Here is a 13,920-nt window from a genome sequence, read left to right as displayed (position 1 = left end):
CTTGGCACTACACATGTGATACTGTGCTGTGTGTGTGTGTGTGTGTGTGTGTGTCTGTGTGTGTGTCTGTGTCTGTGTCTAGAGGAAGAGACAGTGAGTTTGAGAGAATGAATGGCTATAGATAGATAGATAGATAGATAGATGGATAGATAGATAGATAGATAGATACTCTCACACACACACGCACACATATTACTTATCCATGCTACTAATTAGTATGTTGGTTTTACAGTCAGGTTCAGGGATGATGGTGCGTGCTGCTATGGCGATGTTTATCTGAACCTCTGCTGTCTGTCTCCGTGACAACTCCTCCCAGACGCGGGGAGCTCATGATGCTGAGCCCGTCAGACAGCCGAGCCGTGTCTCTTAGCAACAGATGATGTTGTGAGCGGCTGCATCGAGCGCTGTTAATAAACTGGCTAACAGGCTTGGTCTGGGGCGCTCTCTCTGTGTGTGTGTGTGTGTGTGTGTGTGTGTGTGTGTGTGTGTGTGTGTGTGTGTGTGTGTGTGTGTGTGTGTGTGTGTGTGTGTGTGTGTGTGTGTGTGTGTGTGTGTGTGTGTGTGTGTGTGAGGGGGTCGAACTGCTCTCCACTGCACTGATGCTGGGGATGTGTTTTGCCTGGTGCTCACTGCCTTCGGCTCACACACACAGCTGTGTATGTCCATCAGGGCTTATCTTGAGGATGTGGGCAAGGGTGTGACGTGTGTGTGTGTGTGTGTGTGTGTGTCCATAAAATGAAAGCAGTTATGACGTCAGTGTACAATGAAGACTGACTGACATGATACATTGATGACAAGTCAATAACAGTGACTGAAATGATCACTGAAAATTGCTAATGATCATTTTTAGTTACAGGTGAGATGTGAACGTGTGTGTGTATCTGTGTGTGTGTGTGTGTGTGTGTGTGCATGCGTTACCTGGCTCCAGGTCCAGCTGGCAGAGATACTGCGAGGTGCTGAGCGTCACCACCACGACCCGGTGGCGCTCCACGTCGTCCCGCTGGGGCATCTGGAAGCAGTAGTTGGGCCCGATCAGGCAGTACTGCTGCACCAAGGGGTGCACCGTCTTCACCCAGCGGTTACGGAAGTAAATCCTACACACACACACACACACACACAATATATTAGACATTAGATGCATCATCTTGACACAGGAAGTGGAAGAGGGAGGTAGAGAGAGCAAGAGAGAAAGAGTGAGTGTGTCCGTATGTGTGTGTGTGTGTCACTTAGACAGACACATTATCCAATTACAGGGACAAATCTGGTCATCTGGTGACACACAGAGCCAATAGCCTGTCACATGAGGGTGATAAGTATGAGAGAGAGACAGATGTGTGTGTGTGTGTGCGTGTACTGTATGTGTGTTTGTGTGTGTGTGTGTGTGTGTGTGTGTGTGTGTGGAGAGAGAGAGAGGCCGGCACCAACCTGAGGGGGCGAGCGTGGGCATTGCCGGTGTCCACATAAGGGTGCAGGTAGTCCTTGATGTAGAGATCTGCGGCACTGTTGGAATGGGTGCAGATGAGGACCCTGACACAGAGGAGACAAAACACCCGCGTTAGCGCATACTTCATTTACTGCACACTCACACTCACACTCGCACTATTTAACTGAAAGAGCAAACACAGAGGTAACTTCAGCATTCCAATAACAAGGCCAAGTGTAGAGTCCATCATCTGTGTGGGACTGCTCGACACCTCCACATGCTGCATAAGTGCGCTGGCTGCACTGGAGAAGTGAGGCACGTGGGTCTTGCTGCAGAGCCTTAAACAAGACCAACACTTCCACCCAGTCAACTAACCCCACAGCACTGCAGCAGCTGCTGAAGGGGAGGTACAGAGGCCTGCAGGACCATCTCTAGCCCCACTCGGGGGTGGACAGAGTGCTCCACTCGCCTGTTTGTTCTCTTGTGGGATGGACACTGACCTGGCATGGGTTCGCACAGGACACTAATGCCACTAACTCGCTTTGGACAAAAGCGTCTGTTAAGCACCATCACCATAACCATAACCATAACTAATGCCACTGGGCTAACTGGGTGGTGAGCTGCCCAAGGTGACGGAGCAGGCTGATGTTAGCGCAGGGTGGCACCATGTTCACTTCAGCGCCATGGAGCCCGTGCCCGTGCCCGTGCCTCACGCAGACGTGACCCATTTGTACCTGCTCTCGCCATGGCAACGCTTCCCTTTCTGACTCAAATTGCCACGCGAGCCTTTTCTCGGCTGCGTCTTGCACCGTTCGGTGGCCTCTTTTCAGACTCTTCGGAAAATGAAAAAAAAAAAAAAAAAAGAATAGCGGCTTCTCTGGGCACCTGGCGATGCCCGCTGCTCTAATCAGGCATCAGAGGAAGGAGAGGCCGGACTCTGCTCGCGTGGAGGCGCCTGAAAGGCTGCAAGGGGCAGCTGAGAGCTTGACCGCTCTGTTTCGAGAGTCTTTTTTGAAGCCAGACTCAGCCTGGGCTGGGAGAGTTTCGCTGCACTCAGACAGGAAGAGACTAGCAGCGATGTGGCCACAAGAGGGAAAGTGTCAAATAACCATCGGCGGAACGAAACTTTGCGTGACAAAGACAAATTTCAACTTCTGAGGCGACAACTGACAGACAACAAGTTAACCGACTTACATATCTGGACAGGGCTTCGGAGAGGAAGACAGTGGGGGTGTATGAGGGCGTTAAAAGTGAACACTTACCTGGTGTTGGGCTGCTTGAGGATGTGCTTGACCGCTTGGGCGAGGGTGAAGGTCTTGCCCGTGCCGTAGGGGCCGATGATGAGCACGGGCGGCAGGCAGATGGACAGGGGCGTGGTGATGGCCAAGATGGCCTCCTTCTGCTTGGCGTTCAGACGCGGGTCCAGCTGCTCGTCCCACTGCCTGCAACCAATCGGGAGAGAGACACGGTTTTACACAGGTGGCTATTGTACTGGCTATTGATTATGTTGCGAAATATCGTCGCTGCTATCTGACGAAACTGTTAGCAAAATAGTTTAACAGCAGTGTACATCCTGCTCACTATAACATGGATATTGTTTATTAACGTAGCCATAGTTTAAAGCAAGTGCTCTGTTGATAGCCCTGTCTAGCATTCATCCTCATATCACAATGACTCAATCGGTGCCTTTCAACACTGCTGCATGCGGGGGAGGAACTAATATATTTCAAACGTTTGTGTTAAAAATGACAAGTCTTCCAGTGTGTGTGATGGAGGGGCCTGCTTTTGTTTCTACTCGTTTGCATGTAGCATCGCTGGGCCATCGCTTCAAATCACAATGCTCTGATGGGGGAACCGGTATTGTTCTGAGACTTTTTGTGTGTGTGCCGTCAAGTGGTGTTTAACGTCATTCCTCCCCCCTTTTGTACATGAGTCATCGAAACAACAACCAGGAAAACACACACACACACACACACACAAAACAAAATGATCACCAACATCTGCTAGAAAACCGCATCTGAGAAGTTGAGCACAGCCACTAACAATTGCTTTTGCTTAGCTTAACGCATCCATTACATCAAGGGCAAACGTGGTGTTTCTGAGCAACGTTACCAACTCTGTCTCATGAGAGAACTCAAGAGGCATTCCTCCTTACCTCAGCACATCTGCCTTCCTACCTACTGGACAGGCATGAACTGTGTGTATGGAAGAGTGTGAGTGAGTGAGTGAGTGAGTGAGTGTGTGTGTGTGTGTATGTATGTAAGAGTGTGACTGAGTGAGTGTGTGTGTATGTAAGAGTGTGACTGTGTGTGTGTGTGTGTGTGTGTGTGTGTGTGTGTGTGTGTGTGTTTGAGGGGAGTCAGGCTCACCTGTTGGGGCTCCAGGGGATGGTGGGCGTGAGGCTGACGTCGGGGAAGAGCAGGCCGGTGTCCTTGACGCGGTCCAGGGCGTAGTGCATCTCACACAGGGGCAGCCGGTTCAGCTGGAACTGCAGCTCCACCTGTCAAGACGGGAGGGAGGGCAGCACAGTGATGAGGCCGCATCAGCATCAGCATCAGCAGCACCAGTAGCAGCTGTGTCCCCCTACGGGTCAAGCCCCCGGGGCAGCAGCAGGAGAAACACCCCAGCGCCTGCTGCTACCTGCTGCACTAGGACAGGGAGTCCACACTTGAGTCCACACTGCTGCTAAAAATGCCTGACTGATAAAAGTTAGCGTACTAGAACAGAAATACTTCAAAAGTAGGAAATATACTTCAAAAAGTCGGTGTGAAGAACCCGGTCAGCAGGTGTGTATCAGGAGAGCATACGGGTCAAACCGAGAACGGTTCTGACCTCGGTTTTGATTGCATTTCATTCAGGCTGCGTCCAGAGAAGCAGGAGTCGCCCGTCTGAAGCTGACATTTTAAGAGAGACGAAAAAAAAGTCTGCAGAGAGAGAGAGCTTTGTTTGGCGTCCTTGACCGCCGCAGCAGACATATAGAGCAGGAATTCTGGGAGATGCTCTCAGTGGCATTAACCGCGGATCTCTCCCTTCTCTGTGTCCTGTCAGGGCAGACTGCCGTCTACACAAATTTAGGACAGGCCTCCTTGGTCCACTTGTCTCTATGTGTGTGTGTGTGTGTGTGTGTGTGTGTGTGTGTGTGTGTGTGTGTGTGTGTGTGTGTGTGTGTGTGTGTGTGTGTGTGTGTGTGTGTGTGTGTGTGTGTGTGTGTGTGTGTGTGTGTGTGTGTGTGTTGTGGAGCAGCTACTTATTTGGTCCTTCCGCAACCCAAAGTTTTAAGATGGGTATATGAACACCAACTAACACTAACACACACACACACACACACACCTACACTCCTGGAACACTAATGTTTTTATGCAAAAAAAAAGTCTAGCATGTAAATCAGAGAAGCACCAGCTGGCTTTCCCAGCCGCCGGCTCCAGCTTTGCCAGGCTCAGAACTAGCCAGCGCCTAATTCATTCTGTGTGGGCAGCTCTTACGTGAGGTTGCCAGGAGATGATCGACGGTGACACACTTAATGAATTTTCAGCGGCCTCCCCCATTCTCGCATGACTAACGCGGCATCTCTCTCGAAATCTCTCACTTTCTCGCTCGCTGTTTCTCTCTGTCGCTCATGTGTCTATTATATCTGTCATGATCTTTCTTTCTCTCTCTCTTTCTCTCTCTCTCTCTGTCTCATGATCTTTCTCTCTCTCTCTCTCTCTCTCTCTCTGTCTCTCTCTCTCTGTATGTCTGTCTCTTATTGTCTGTCTCTCTTTCCAACCGGACTGTCCAGTAGCGGGCGTGGTCAAAGGCAGCTGATGGACAGCAGCCTTCCTTCCTTTAAAGAGTAGGCTGGAAGAGTTGAGGCACTGAGGTGCTCAACACACACACCTGAGTTTTGGAGGAGTGAGGAGGTAATAACAGAGGGGCCAAAGCACAAGAGCTACGATACTGTTTAGATGACATGTGACTGGCATAATGCATGTGCACTGTGTGTCATATGTACTAGTGTGTGAGTGAGCGAGTGAGGGGTGTCAGTGTGCACATTTGGTGTTGGGCATGAACACATGCCTAGATAGATTATCTCTTCTATGAATTATTACATGTGACTGTATATGCTGGAGTGTGACACTGAGGCAGGTACATAGATTGTGGGTGTTTGTCTGTGTGTGTGTGTGTGCGTGCATGTGTGTCTGTGTGTCTGTGTGTCTGTGTGTCTGTGTGTCTGTGTGTCTGTGTGTCTGTGTGTCTGTGTGTCTGTGTGTCTGTGTGTCTGTGTGTCTGTGTGTCTGTGTGTCTGTGTGTCTGTGTGTCTGTGTGTATACCTGCAACTCTCTATCAGGCAGCAGGTTCAGCTCCCCACAGCAGTCCTTGCACACACGCAAGAAGATGTAATCCTTGGTCTTCTCCTCGATCAGCGCCTCGTACACGCGCTCTTTGGTGCCCCCTGCTGCCTGGCCGCCGCGCTCGCGGTCCAGGGGCTGCAGCAGCACCGAGTTGACCTTGGTCATGACCAGCCGGCCGGCCAGCGTGTCCTCGGACAGCGTCTCGGTCAGCTTGAAGCGGCCGAACAGCTGCCCGCCCTGGGCGTACTTGGCTCCTCCCGAGATGCCCGTCAGCATGAAGCTGTTGACCAGCTGCAGGTTCACCTTAATGTTGAATCTGAGGGAGAGGGCAGTCACGGGGTTAAAGACGAGAGCAGCCACACGTCCAGCAGGGACCACACACACACACGTCTCCCAGTGGACAATAGAGCACCACTACCCTCTACCTGTCTAAGTCATTAGCGTGTAAACAGCACAAAAAACAAGGGCGAGTATTTCAATTTGAGTTTTTCCCCACAATCTCAAGCTGTCACAATCACACTCAAGCTGTGGCTACATAACACTACCACAACAGTTTTTAATTGTCCCCCTGAACACAACACACACACACACATACATACACACACACTTGTACTAGAAGACATTGGAGACATCTAGTGGTGAGAGACTGACAGCAGCTCCTTATCAATCCCACCATATAAGGCTGCGCTCCCAATTAATCAATGAGTGTCAGTAGGGTCAGAAAAAAACATTGAAAATAAACCAGTGTACTAATTAAACTTAAGTCTTAAAATCTTTGTATCTTTAGAAAACCAGTCATGTTTTTTAATGGTTGTGCATCATTCCCTCAGTTTGCCTTGAGATGGGAGAAATACAGATTTCAATGAAACCCATGAATAGGAAGGACTTCCTGCTTTCAATGATGTAAAATGATGATTTTTACATCATTGAAAGCAGGAAGTCCAACATTGAAATCCGTATTTCTCCCATCTCAAGGCAAACTGAGGGAATGATGCACGACCATTCATAAACATGACTGGTTTTCCAAAGATACAAAGCTTAATACTAATCGGTGAAGTGACCCTTTAAGTCTTAAAATCTTAAAGTAAAACACGATCGATCCCCTTGGGGGACGGCTCAAAGGAGAGGCGGGCTCAGAGGAGAGGCGGGACACCCACTTGCTGACTTCCTTGTACTGGGCGATCTCCTCGATGTAGAGCAGGTCGTGCAGGCGGGCCATGTAGTTCTCCTTGGTCAGGCTCTTGTCCAGCACAGACTGCGTGAAGAGCTGGTCGGCGGACAGCGGGATCTGGTAGCGGGCCAACAGGCTGCGCTCCAGCTCGCCTGTCTCACCCGGCCCGAACTCCACGATGGTCTTGCAGGACGAGTCCCAGCGCTTGGCCGTCATCAGCAACTGCTGCCGCGCCTGCATCAAATGCTCCAGATCTGGAGGGGAACGAAAACACAGAACGCTCGGTCAGATACAACGCAAAGGCAAGGGCAGCAACAGTTAATCGATCAGTTGTCGATGTTTAAATGAATCGCTATCTATTTTTTCGACCATTTATCGGTTTGTGTGAATCATCACCTCAAAATTCTCAAAATGTACCTCCTTAATTTACAGATTTTCTGCTTGATTTACTCCTATATGAGCGTAAGTAAGTAAGTGATTCACTTCGATTTGTATAGCACATTACATTCCAAAGTGCTTCACATCTAAATAGATGATTCAAGCACCAACTACAGTTGACACCTCCTGACAACAAAACCAAAACAAAGGACACTAAATACCTTTGGTGTCTCGACTAAACTCATATCAGAACATGGGAATTATTGGGCTTTGATATAAACTTTCTTCTACCCCCCATTTTCTCCCATTTTATTGATTAAACGACTGCACAAGTAGTAGAAAAAAATAATAAACATATTCAGCGACTATGGAAATAATCGTTAGTTCCAGCCCTAATGCAATACCACCAAGAGAGCAGCGGGGTCTACAATAAAGCAGAGGACTAGTGGCATGTTGAGCCTAACTGATGCATATCAATATATAGAACCATACAATGAAATGTGCAGATATCTTTGTTCTTGGTTCACCCATCCCTGTGTCTTGACCTTACACTCACTCTTGAGAGGGGTACGTAGTCTCTAAATGTCTAAAACTTACATTCTACCCTTTGCCCAGCTCTGGCAGTCACACAGTCAATCTACTGATACCAAAAAATCCTACTGGGCCTCAGCTTTCAGAAGAGGTCAGGCACTTGATTATAAGTCCCAGTATGTGGTTATTTTAAATAGGCTGTGTGCAATGTTGATGATAAACTCAAAATGGGGCGTTAAGTGTAAGAGTTTAACCACTACCACACTGTGCGCTTGTTTACCTTCTATGGAGGCTGCATCCACCAACACCCTCTGCGTGAGCACGGGCTCGGAGCCGAAATCAAACACCACCGTCTGCCGGAAAGTTCCAAAGATCTCCGTGCTGAAGGCCACGGTCACCGTGTAGAGGCAGTGGTCCATGCCGTTGGGCGGCACCAGGCTGGCGTCCCCGCTCCACTCCTGGCACCCGCCCAGGCACACTTCCTGGGGCACCAGGGCGGAGGTGTCGCCGGCCGACACCGCCATTATGGAGAAGTGGGGCCGGTTAGCATCGTACAGCAGCGCCACGTGGTGCAAAGTGCGAGCAGGCTGGGGGAGAGGATGAACATGTCAATACACATTTCCTACCCGTAATTTCCCGACTATTAGCCGCGGCTTATACATTGATTTTGCAAAATGTCTTCAGCTATGAGGTTAATACAAGGGAACAGTTAATATGGTGTTAATATGGTTTTGTGTCTTTTAACTTGCATAAAACACTGTCCTGCGGCTTATACACAATGCGGCTTATATGCAGGAAATTACTGTAGATAGATAGGTCGATAGATAGGGAAATACAAGGCATGACGTGTTGATGTCTACTTTATGACATTCCTGTTCACTATGACTTATACATAACGCAGTGTAGACAGTAGTATACAGATTAGTTATAGTGATTAGTATATGTTATACAAAGTGTAGGCAGGTTGTGCATAAACAGAAACACTATATCGGCTCAAAACTATCAGTTTTGCACTTCTGGTTGGACGCAAACTGCATTTCGCTGTCTTTGTGCTTTGTACTCAATAACAATAAAGTTGAATCTATGCTATGATCAGGGCCTTCTACCAATGTTCTGCAGCATTCATTTGCTTATTGCACACCAAACTGGGAAACTTATCATGGCATCTTTCCACAACACCCCCTGGCATTTAGAAATGTTGTAGATGTATTCAGATATATTGCAATGTTCTGTGGAGGGTGCAGGCGTTAGGAGTCCTACCTTGCAGAGAAGGGAGAAGGTCCACGAGTGAGATGACTTTTTGGAGGTGACGGTGATTGACAGGTCAGAGCTGTGCTCTACGCTGACACCCTCTAGACTGTCACTCAACTACAGGAGGGAAGCCAGGAAAAAAGCCATTACTTTGAATCAAATAAAAATTGATGGTGACAATATGAAATTTGCTGGAGTGACATTAATGCAACAGATGACTGCAATACTTTCAATGGCAGATACCCCACTGGACAGCAGTACTGGACAGGGAGGGGCTTACAGAAAAAGGCCACATGGCCTCAAAGATGAGGACTTACCTTTGGGGCATTTTCATGTAGCTTAGCAAGACTAGCTTAACTTTTAAAAATGATGTCAATGATGCATCACAAGGCTAAAACGACTACAGGTGCTAAGAATGCTACCAAATAACTTTGGGAACAGTCTCAAAAACAAAATCAAAACAAAATCAAAACACAAGAAAAAACTATAGTACGACTGCATCAGTGAAACTCCCTGTGAAGGTTTTCTTACCACTTTCTCCGGGGTTAGGGAGTTGATCCACTTCTCGATGAGCGCCTCCATGTAGTTCTCTGTGAAGCTCTTGCTCTCCTGCTGCTGCTTGAGGCGGATGAGGCGCGAGGCGTAGCGCCGCTGCCACTCCGTCAGCTCCTCCTGCGAGTGGGCCGACGTGCACTGGGCGCCGTACCGACACAGACCCTGCTCCAGGAACCTGGGGGGGGGGGGGCGCACCAGACGATGAGTGGCCTTTACTACTACACATGTCACAATTATTTTTCAATCGTTCCGTTCCGAACGGTTCAGCTATGTTTAACGTTTTCGTTCTTGCGTTCCGTCATCAACATATCGTTCCTGAACCGGTTCGGAACATAAAATATTGTTAGTTCTTATCGTTTCGGCAGTGTTTGGCGGGCCTATCAAGTCTAAATTTGTGGTCTATTCATGGGTTTCATCAGGTCCCTTTCCACAGGTGTATTAATCAAGCACCATGCAGTCTGCATTGATAATCAAGGTGCTTGATTGTATACACCTGTGGAAAGGGACCTGATGAAACCCATGAATACCTTAGAATAGACATACTTTCCATTACTATTTCGATTACTATTTGCCCTTGATTTACACCGCAGCTAGTCAAAAATAATAAATCTCAGGCGGCATCCAAAAACATTCAGATGGGCTTTCCATCCCACAGCCTACAGTTTACTGGCCTATTCTATGATAAATAATTTCTTAGTGAGTTGCTAAGATAACAGTATTATTGTGGACTCGGTTAATTCAACTCAGTTACCTTTGTTGACGTTTGATATAGCTCAGCGGATAGCTCAGTTGCTTCCAAATCGCCTCTCGCCAGGATTGTGGTGGAAATAGGAAATTGTGACAGCTGCCTGGATTGAGCCTAGCGGGTGGCGAAGTGAACGCACAACCGGAAATAGTATTTTTTCCCCCTGACATAGGCTATGCTTTTGTGAAATTTTATAAAATATATAGAGAACGAAAAAAAAAACGTTATTAACCGGTTTTATGGATTTCAGAATAACGTTTCTGTTCCGGAACAGTTGAAGACCATTTCGTTTTCGTTTCCGTTCCTCGTAAAATTTCGTTCGTTTTCGGTTTTCGTTTTTGTTCCTTGAACCGGTTCGGAGCCCTGCTATCCAGTGTTAGTTACAGATCAGTGGGAACGCCCCTCGAGGATCAAGCATCGAGGATCGAGGAGAGATGTTGAGAGGCACCCATAGAGCTCTCTTGAGTTACAAAACAGGGACGAGTTTGGTGTGTTATTATCCTGCTGTTCAGGTGGGACAGCATTAGGCCCTGATGGTTCAAACCGCAACACGTTTGCACCATCATCAGCGTTAGAATCCTGCCGGCTAAGAGCGGCAGGGTTCAGCGTTAGAATCCTGCCGGCTAAGAGCGTACAAGATGATCAACATCTGCGAGAGAGGGTGGACTCTGCAGCACAGCAACTGCCAAACACCAAGCTGCCAGAGCCGTCACTGAACAGTGTTCCAGGATCCTACTGAACCACAAACACACCAGACCCATCACAGACTGGAGACAGCCGGTAAATGCAGATCCAAGAAACTGCCTTGCTGAAGCCACATGAGAAATCACGGTTCCATATTGAGCAACTTTTGAAAATAATCAACATAAAACACACATTTATTGTTGAGCAAGTCAAAAAGAGTACGGGAAGGCACTTTTTGGAAAAACAAAAACAAGACAGAGGGCCTCCATTCACTACAACTCTTTGTTGGTCCTTATCATAACTTGACAGTTATACTCTCTACAAGGTGAAATGAGTGCTTACGAGAAACAAACAATGTACGCCACTGACATCTGACACCGAGGTCATTTCAAAATGTGTACCGTTTACAAAGTCTGTGCTGTAGGAGTGTGTGTGTGTGTGTGTGTGTGTACCATTTTAGAAAACAGCTTAAAGGGCCCCTATGCAGTTTCGGCAATTGTGTCGCTGTTTTCTCGCTTTTAGCTCGCAGTTTTTTTTTTATATAGAGCTTCCCCTATAGCTCCAGAGTATACATTTGACTACACTCCTCGCCCGATCAGCCTGCCATTTCCTCTTTCCCTGCTCCTCCGACAACGGTGTACTTGCTTTCTGCTTCTTTTCGCTGGCTCTGCCATGACAAATGTCTGAGAAACTCCATCGCTACCTTGTTCTAGTCGGTGCCTGGAGTGTAGCAGGTGTGTAGTGCAGTAAAGCAATTTGTTACATCGCGAGACCCTCGACTTTCTGACTCTGAGGCCGACGGCTGGGTTTTCTCGCTCACAGACATTAGGGGGAAGCGAGATGGCCACCATTCAACCCAGAAAAAGTCCTATAACCATTCCAATGACAATGAAGGTAAATTAAGCTAAAAATAACTGCATAGTTCCCCTTTAGCAGTGTGTGTGTATGTGTGTGTGAGTGTGTGTGTGTGTGTTCCTTTTCCAAAAATGCATAGGCACGTGCTCGTACCTTTTACAAAGTGTGTATTCTTCACTGCTGGTGACCCCCCTTGGCGGGGGGCGAAACTGCCATCCCTCCTTCCCATCTGAAGCAGACAGAGAGAGAAAGGAAAGACAGGGAGGACAAGGAGGAGGGATCAATAAGGCCATTATTCAATTATTTAGGGAGAGAATAAAAACCTCTGAGGACAAACTGTCGTGGTCAAGGAGTTACTGACCTTCCTCATTGTCTTCTGTGAATTCTGACGGCATTTTACTGTTCGCTGCCTGTGGTGCAAAGTAGGATTAAAACAAGTTATTTTTTTCACAAAGTTAGACTAAACAAATGTGCCAATTCTGACTACTTGAATTTACTCGGTTCCAACTGCATAAACTTCCCTCTGCAGAGGGATAGGGTAATGGCATGCTAAATAATTGAAAAGGTCATAAACAATTTTGGGAGGTTAAAGAAGGGCCTTCACCTCTATCTCAGAGAGCAGCATTTTCAATCTGGTCATGTCTTTAGTCATGATTCCATTCTGGGGAGAGAAAAAAAACATGATCATGATGAGTAAACAAAGCTGCACGACATTCATTGGCCCTCACACAGCAGAACAGCAAAACTCTATATAAAAAAAATATAATTTTCTACATGGTTATTCATATTTCCTTCTAGGGTTCAGCATTTATGACTGTTGGGAAAAATTGAAGACAAATGTGGAATTGCAAAATAAAACCTTCATAGAGTTGCCGGTGTCGATATTTATGGGTTCGTTTTAGCTTGTTTATTCCACATATTCGTATTTCTCTACTGGAAAAATGATCCAAAATAAACTATTGCTACATTCACACCTCACGGACAGGCAGTACATTTACTGTGAGGCCTTACCAGAGGCTCCCCGAACAGGGCCTTGGACAGGATGTGGGACACCTCCTGCAGACTCCCGTCCAGTACCATGCCCTGGAGTCCCACCCGAAAAGAACCGTCCCCCTTGGCAAGCTCTTGTGCAATGACTGAGGAGACATGGAGCAAAGCATTAAACCATGGACATGGACACACACACACACACACACACACACACACACACACACACACACACACACACACACACACACACACACACACACACACACACACACACACACACACACACACACACACACACACACACACACACACACACACACACACACACACACACACACACACACACACACACACACACACACACGCCAACATGTTTGCGATCTGCCAATCTGACAGTCTAGGACGAGCTTTCAAAAAGATGGAATAGTTTCCGCTTATGCAGTTCAATGTACTACTACACTTGTTCATCACCACTGCAGCCTACCATGTGTTTTTACCTCTTGGCTCAGTCAACACTTGGGATAAAGTTGTAAATGCAGTTGAATGGAACAATGTGTATGCTATTGGAGGCTCTTTTTTTACACCTTCCTAGATCTAGATTGAGCAGAGAGGAACAGAGGCCTGCTCTACATGTGTAATTCTAGCTCTTAACAGGGCAATTTTGCTCTGCTCTCCCTCGCATTATTTTTACACCAGTCCACTACCAATCTGCAGTCCACCCATCAACTGGACAGCTATGCCTACAGGCTCCAGTGTGCAGCCCACTATCACTTTACACAATTCTAACCACAAGAAGACAAGCACTCAGTGGAGCAGTGAAGGGACCTGGATCTGCAGATGGGAGTAAGAGGCCTTTATGAACTTACTGACCTGAACAGTCAGATCATTTTATATACCGTCATATCCCAACTATTAGCCGCGGTTTATACATTGATTTTGTTAAATTTCTTCAGCTATGAGGTCAATACACGGCGGCAGTTAATGTGGTTTTGATTTTTTTTTTCTT

At 47.4% G+C, this 13,920-nt stretch overlaps 1 protein-coding gene across 4 annotated transcripts in view; it reads right to left on the bottom strand.

Moving 5' to 3' along the window:
• helz (helicase with zinc finger) overlaps positions 1-13,920 on the bottom strand; it is a 42,765-nt gene that overhangs the window by 24,105 nt on the left and 4,740 nt on the right. For all 4 annotated transcript variants that reach the window (XM_062532230.1, XM_062532231.1, XM_062532232.1 and 1 more), the window contains exons 4-16: positions 12,936-13,060; positions 12,529-12,585; positions 12,286-12,334; positions 12,078-12,153; positions 9,617-9,815; positions 9,095-9,202; positions 8,115-8,421; positions 6,912-7,179; positions 5,734-6,070; positions 3,793-3,923; positions 2,686-2,865; positions 1,426-1,527; positions 919-1,094 (exon numbers count right to left, since the gene is read on the bottom strand). In XM_062532230.1, coding sequence (XP_062388214.1) covers positions 919-1,094; positions 1,426-1,527; positions 2,686-2,865; positions 3,793-3,923; positions 5,734-6,070; positions 6,912-7,179; positions 8,115-8,421; positions 9,095-9,202; positions 9,617-9,815; positions 12,078-12,153; positions 12,286-12,334; positions 12,529-12,585; positions 12,936-13,060 — 2,115 coding nt within the window. The remainder of the gene's footprint in view (positions 1-918; positions 1,095-1,425; positions 1,528-2,685; positions 2,866-3,792; positions 3,924-5,733; positions 6,071-6,911; positions 7,180-8,114; positions 8,422-9,094; positions 9,203-9,616; positions 9,816-12,077; positions 12,154-12,285; positions 12,335-12,528; positions 12,586-12,935; positions 13,061-13,920) is intronic.

Source organism: Sardina pilchardus, chromosome 3, assembly GCF_963854185.1.
Source record: "Sardina pilchardus chromosome 3, fSarPil1.1, whole genome shotgun sequence".
Taxonomy (NCBI): Eukaryota; Metazoa; Chordata; class Actinopteri; order Clupeiformes; family Clupeidae; genus Sardina; species Sardina pilchardus.
Note: the sequence above shows the minus strand (reverse complement) of the source record. Positions and strands in the feature narration are given on the sequence as shown.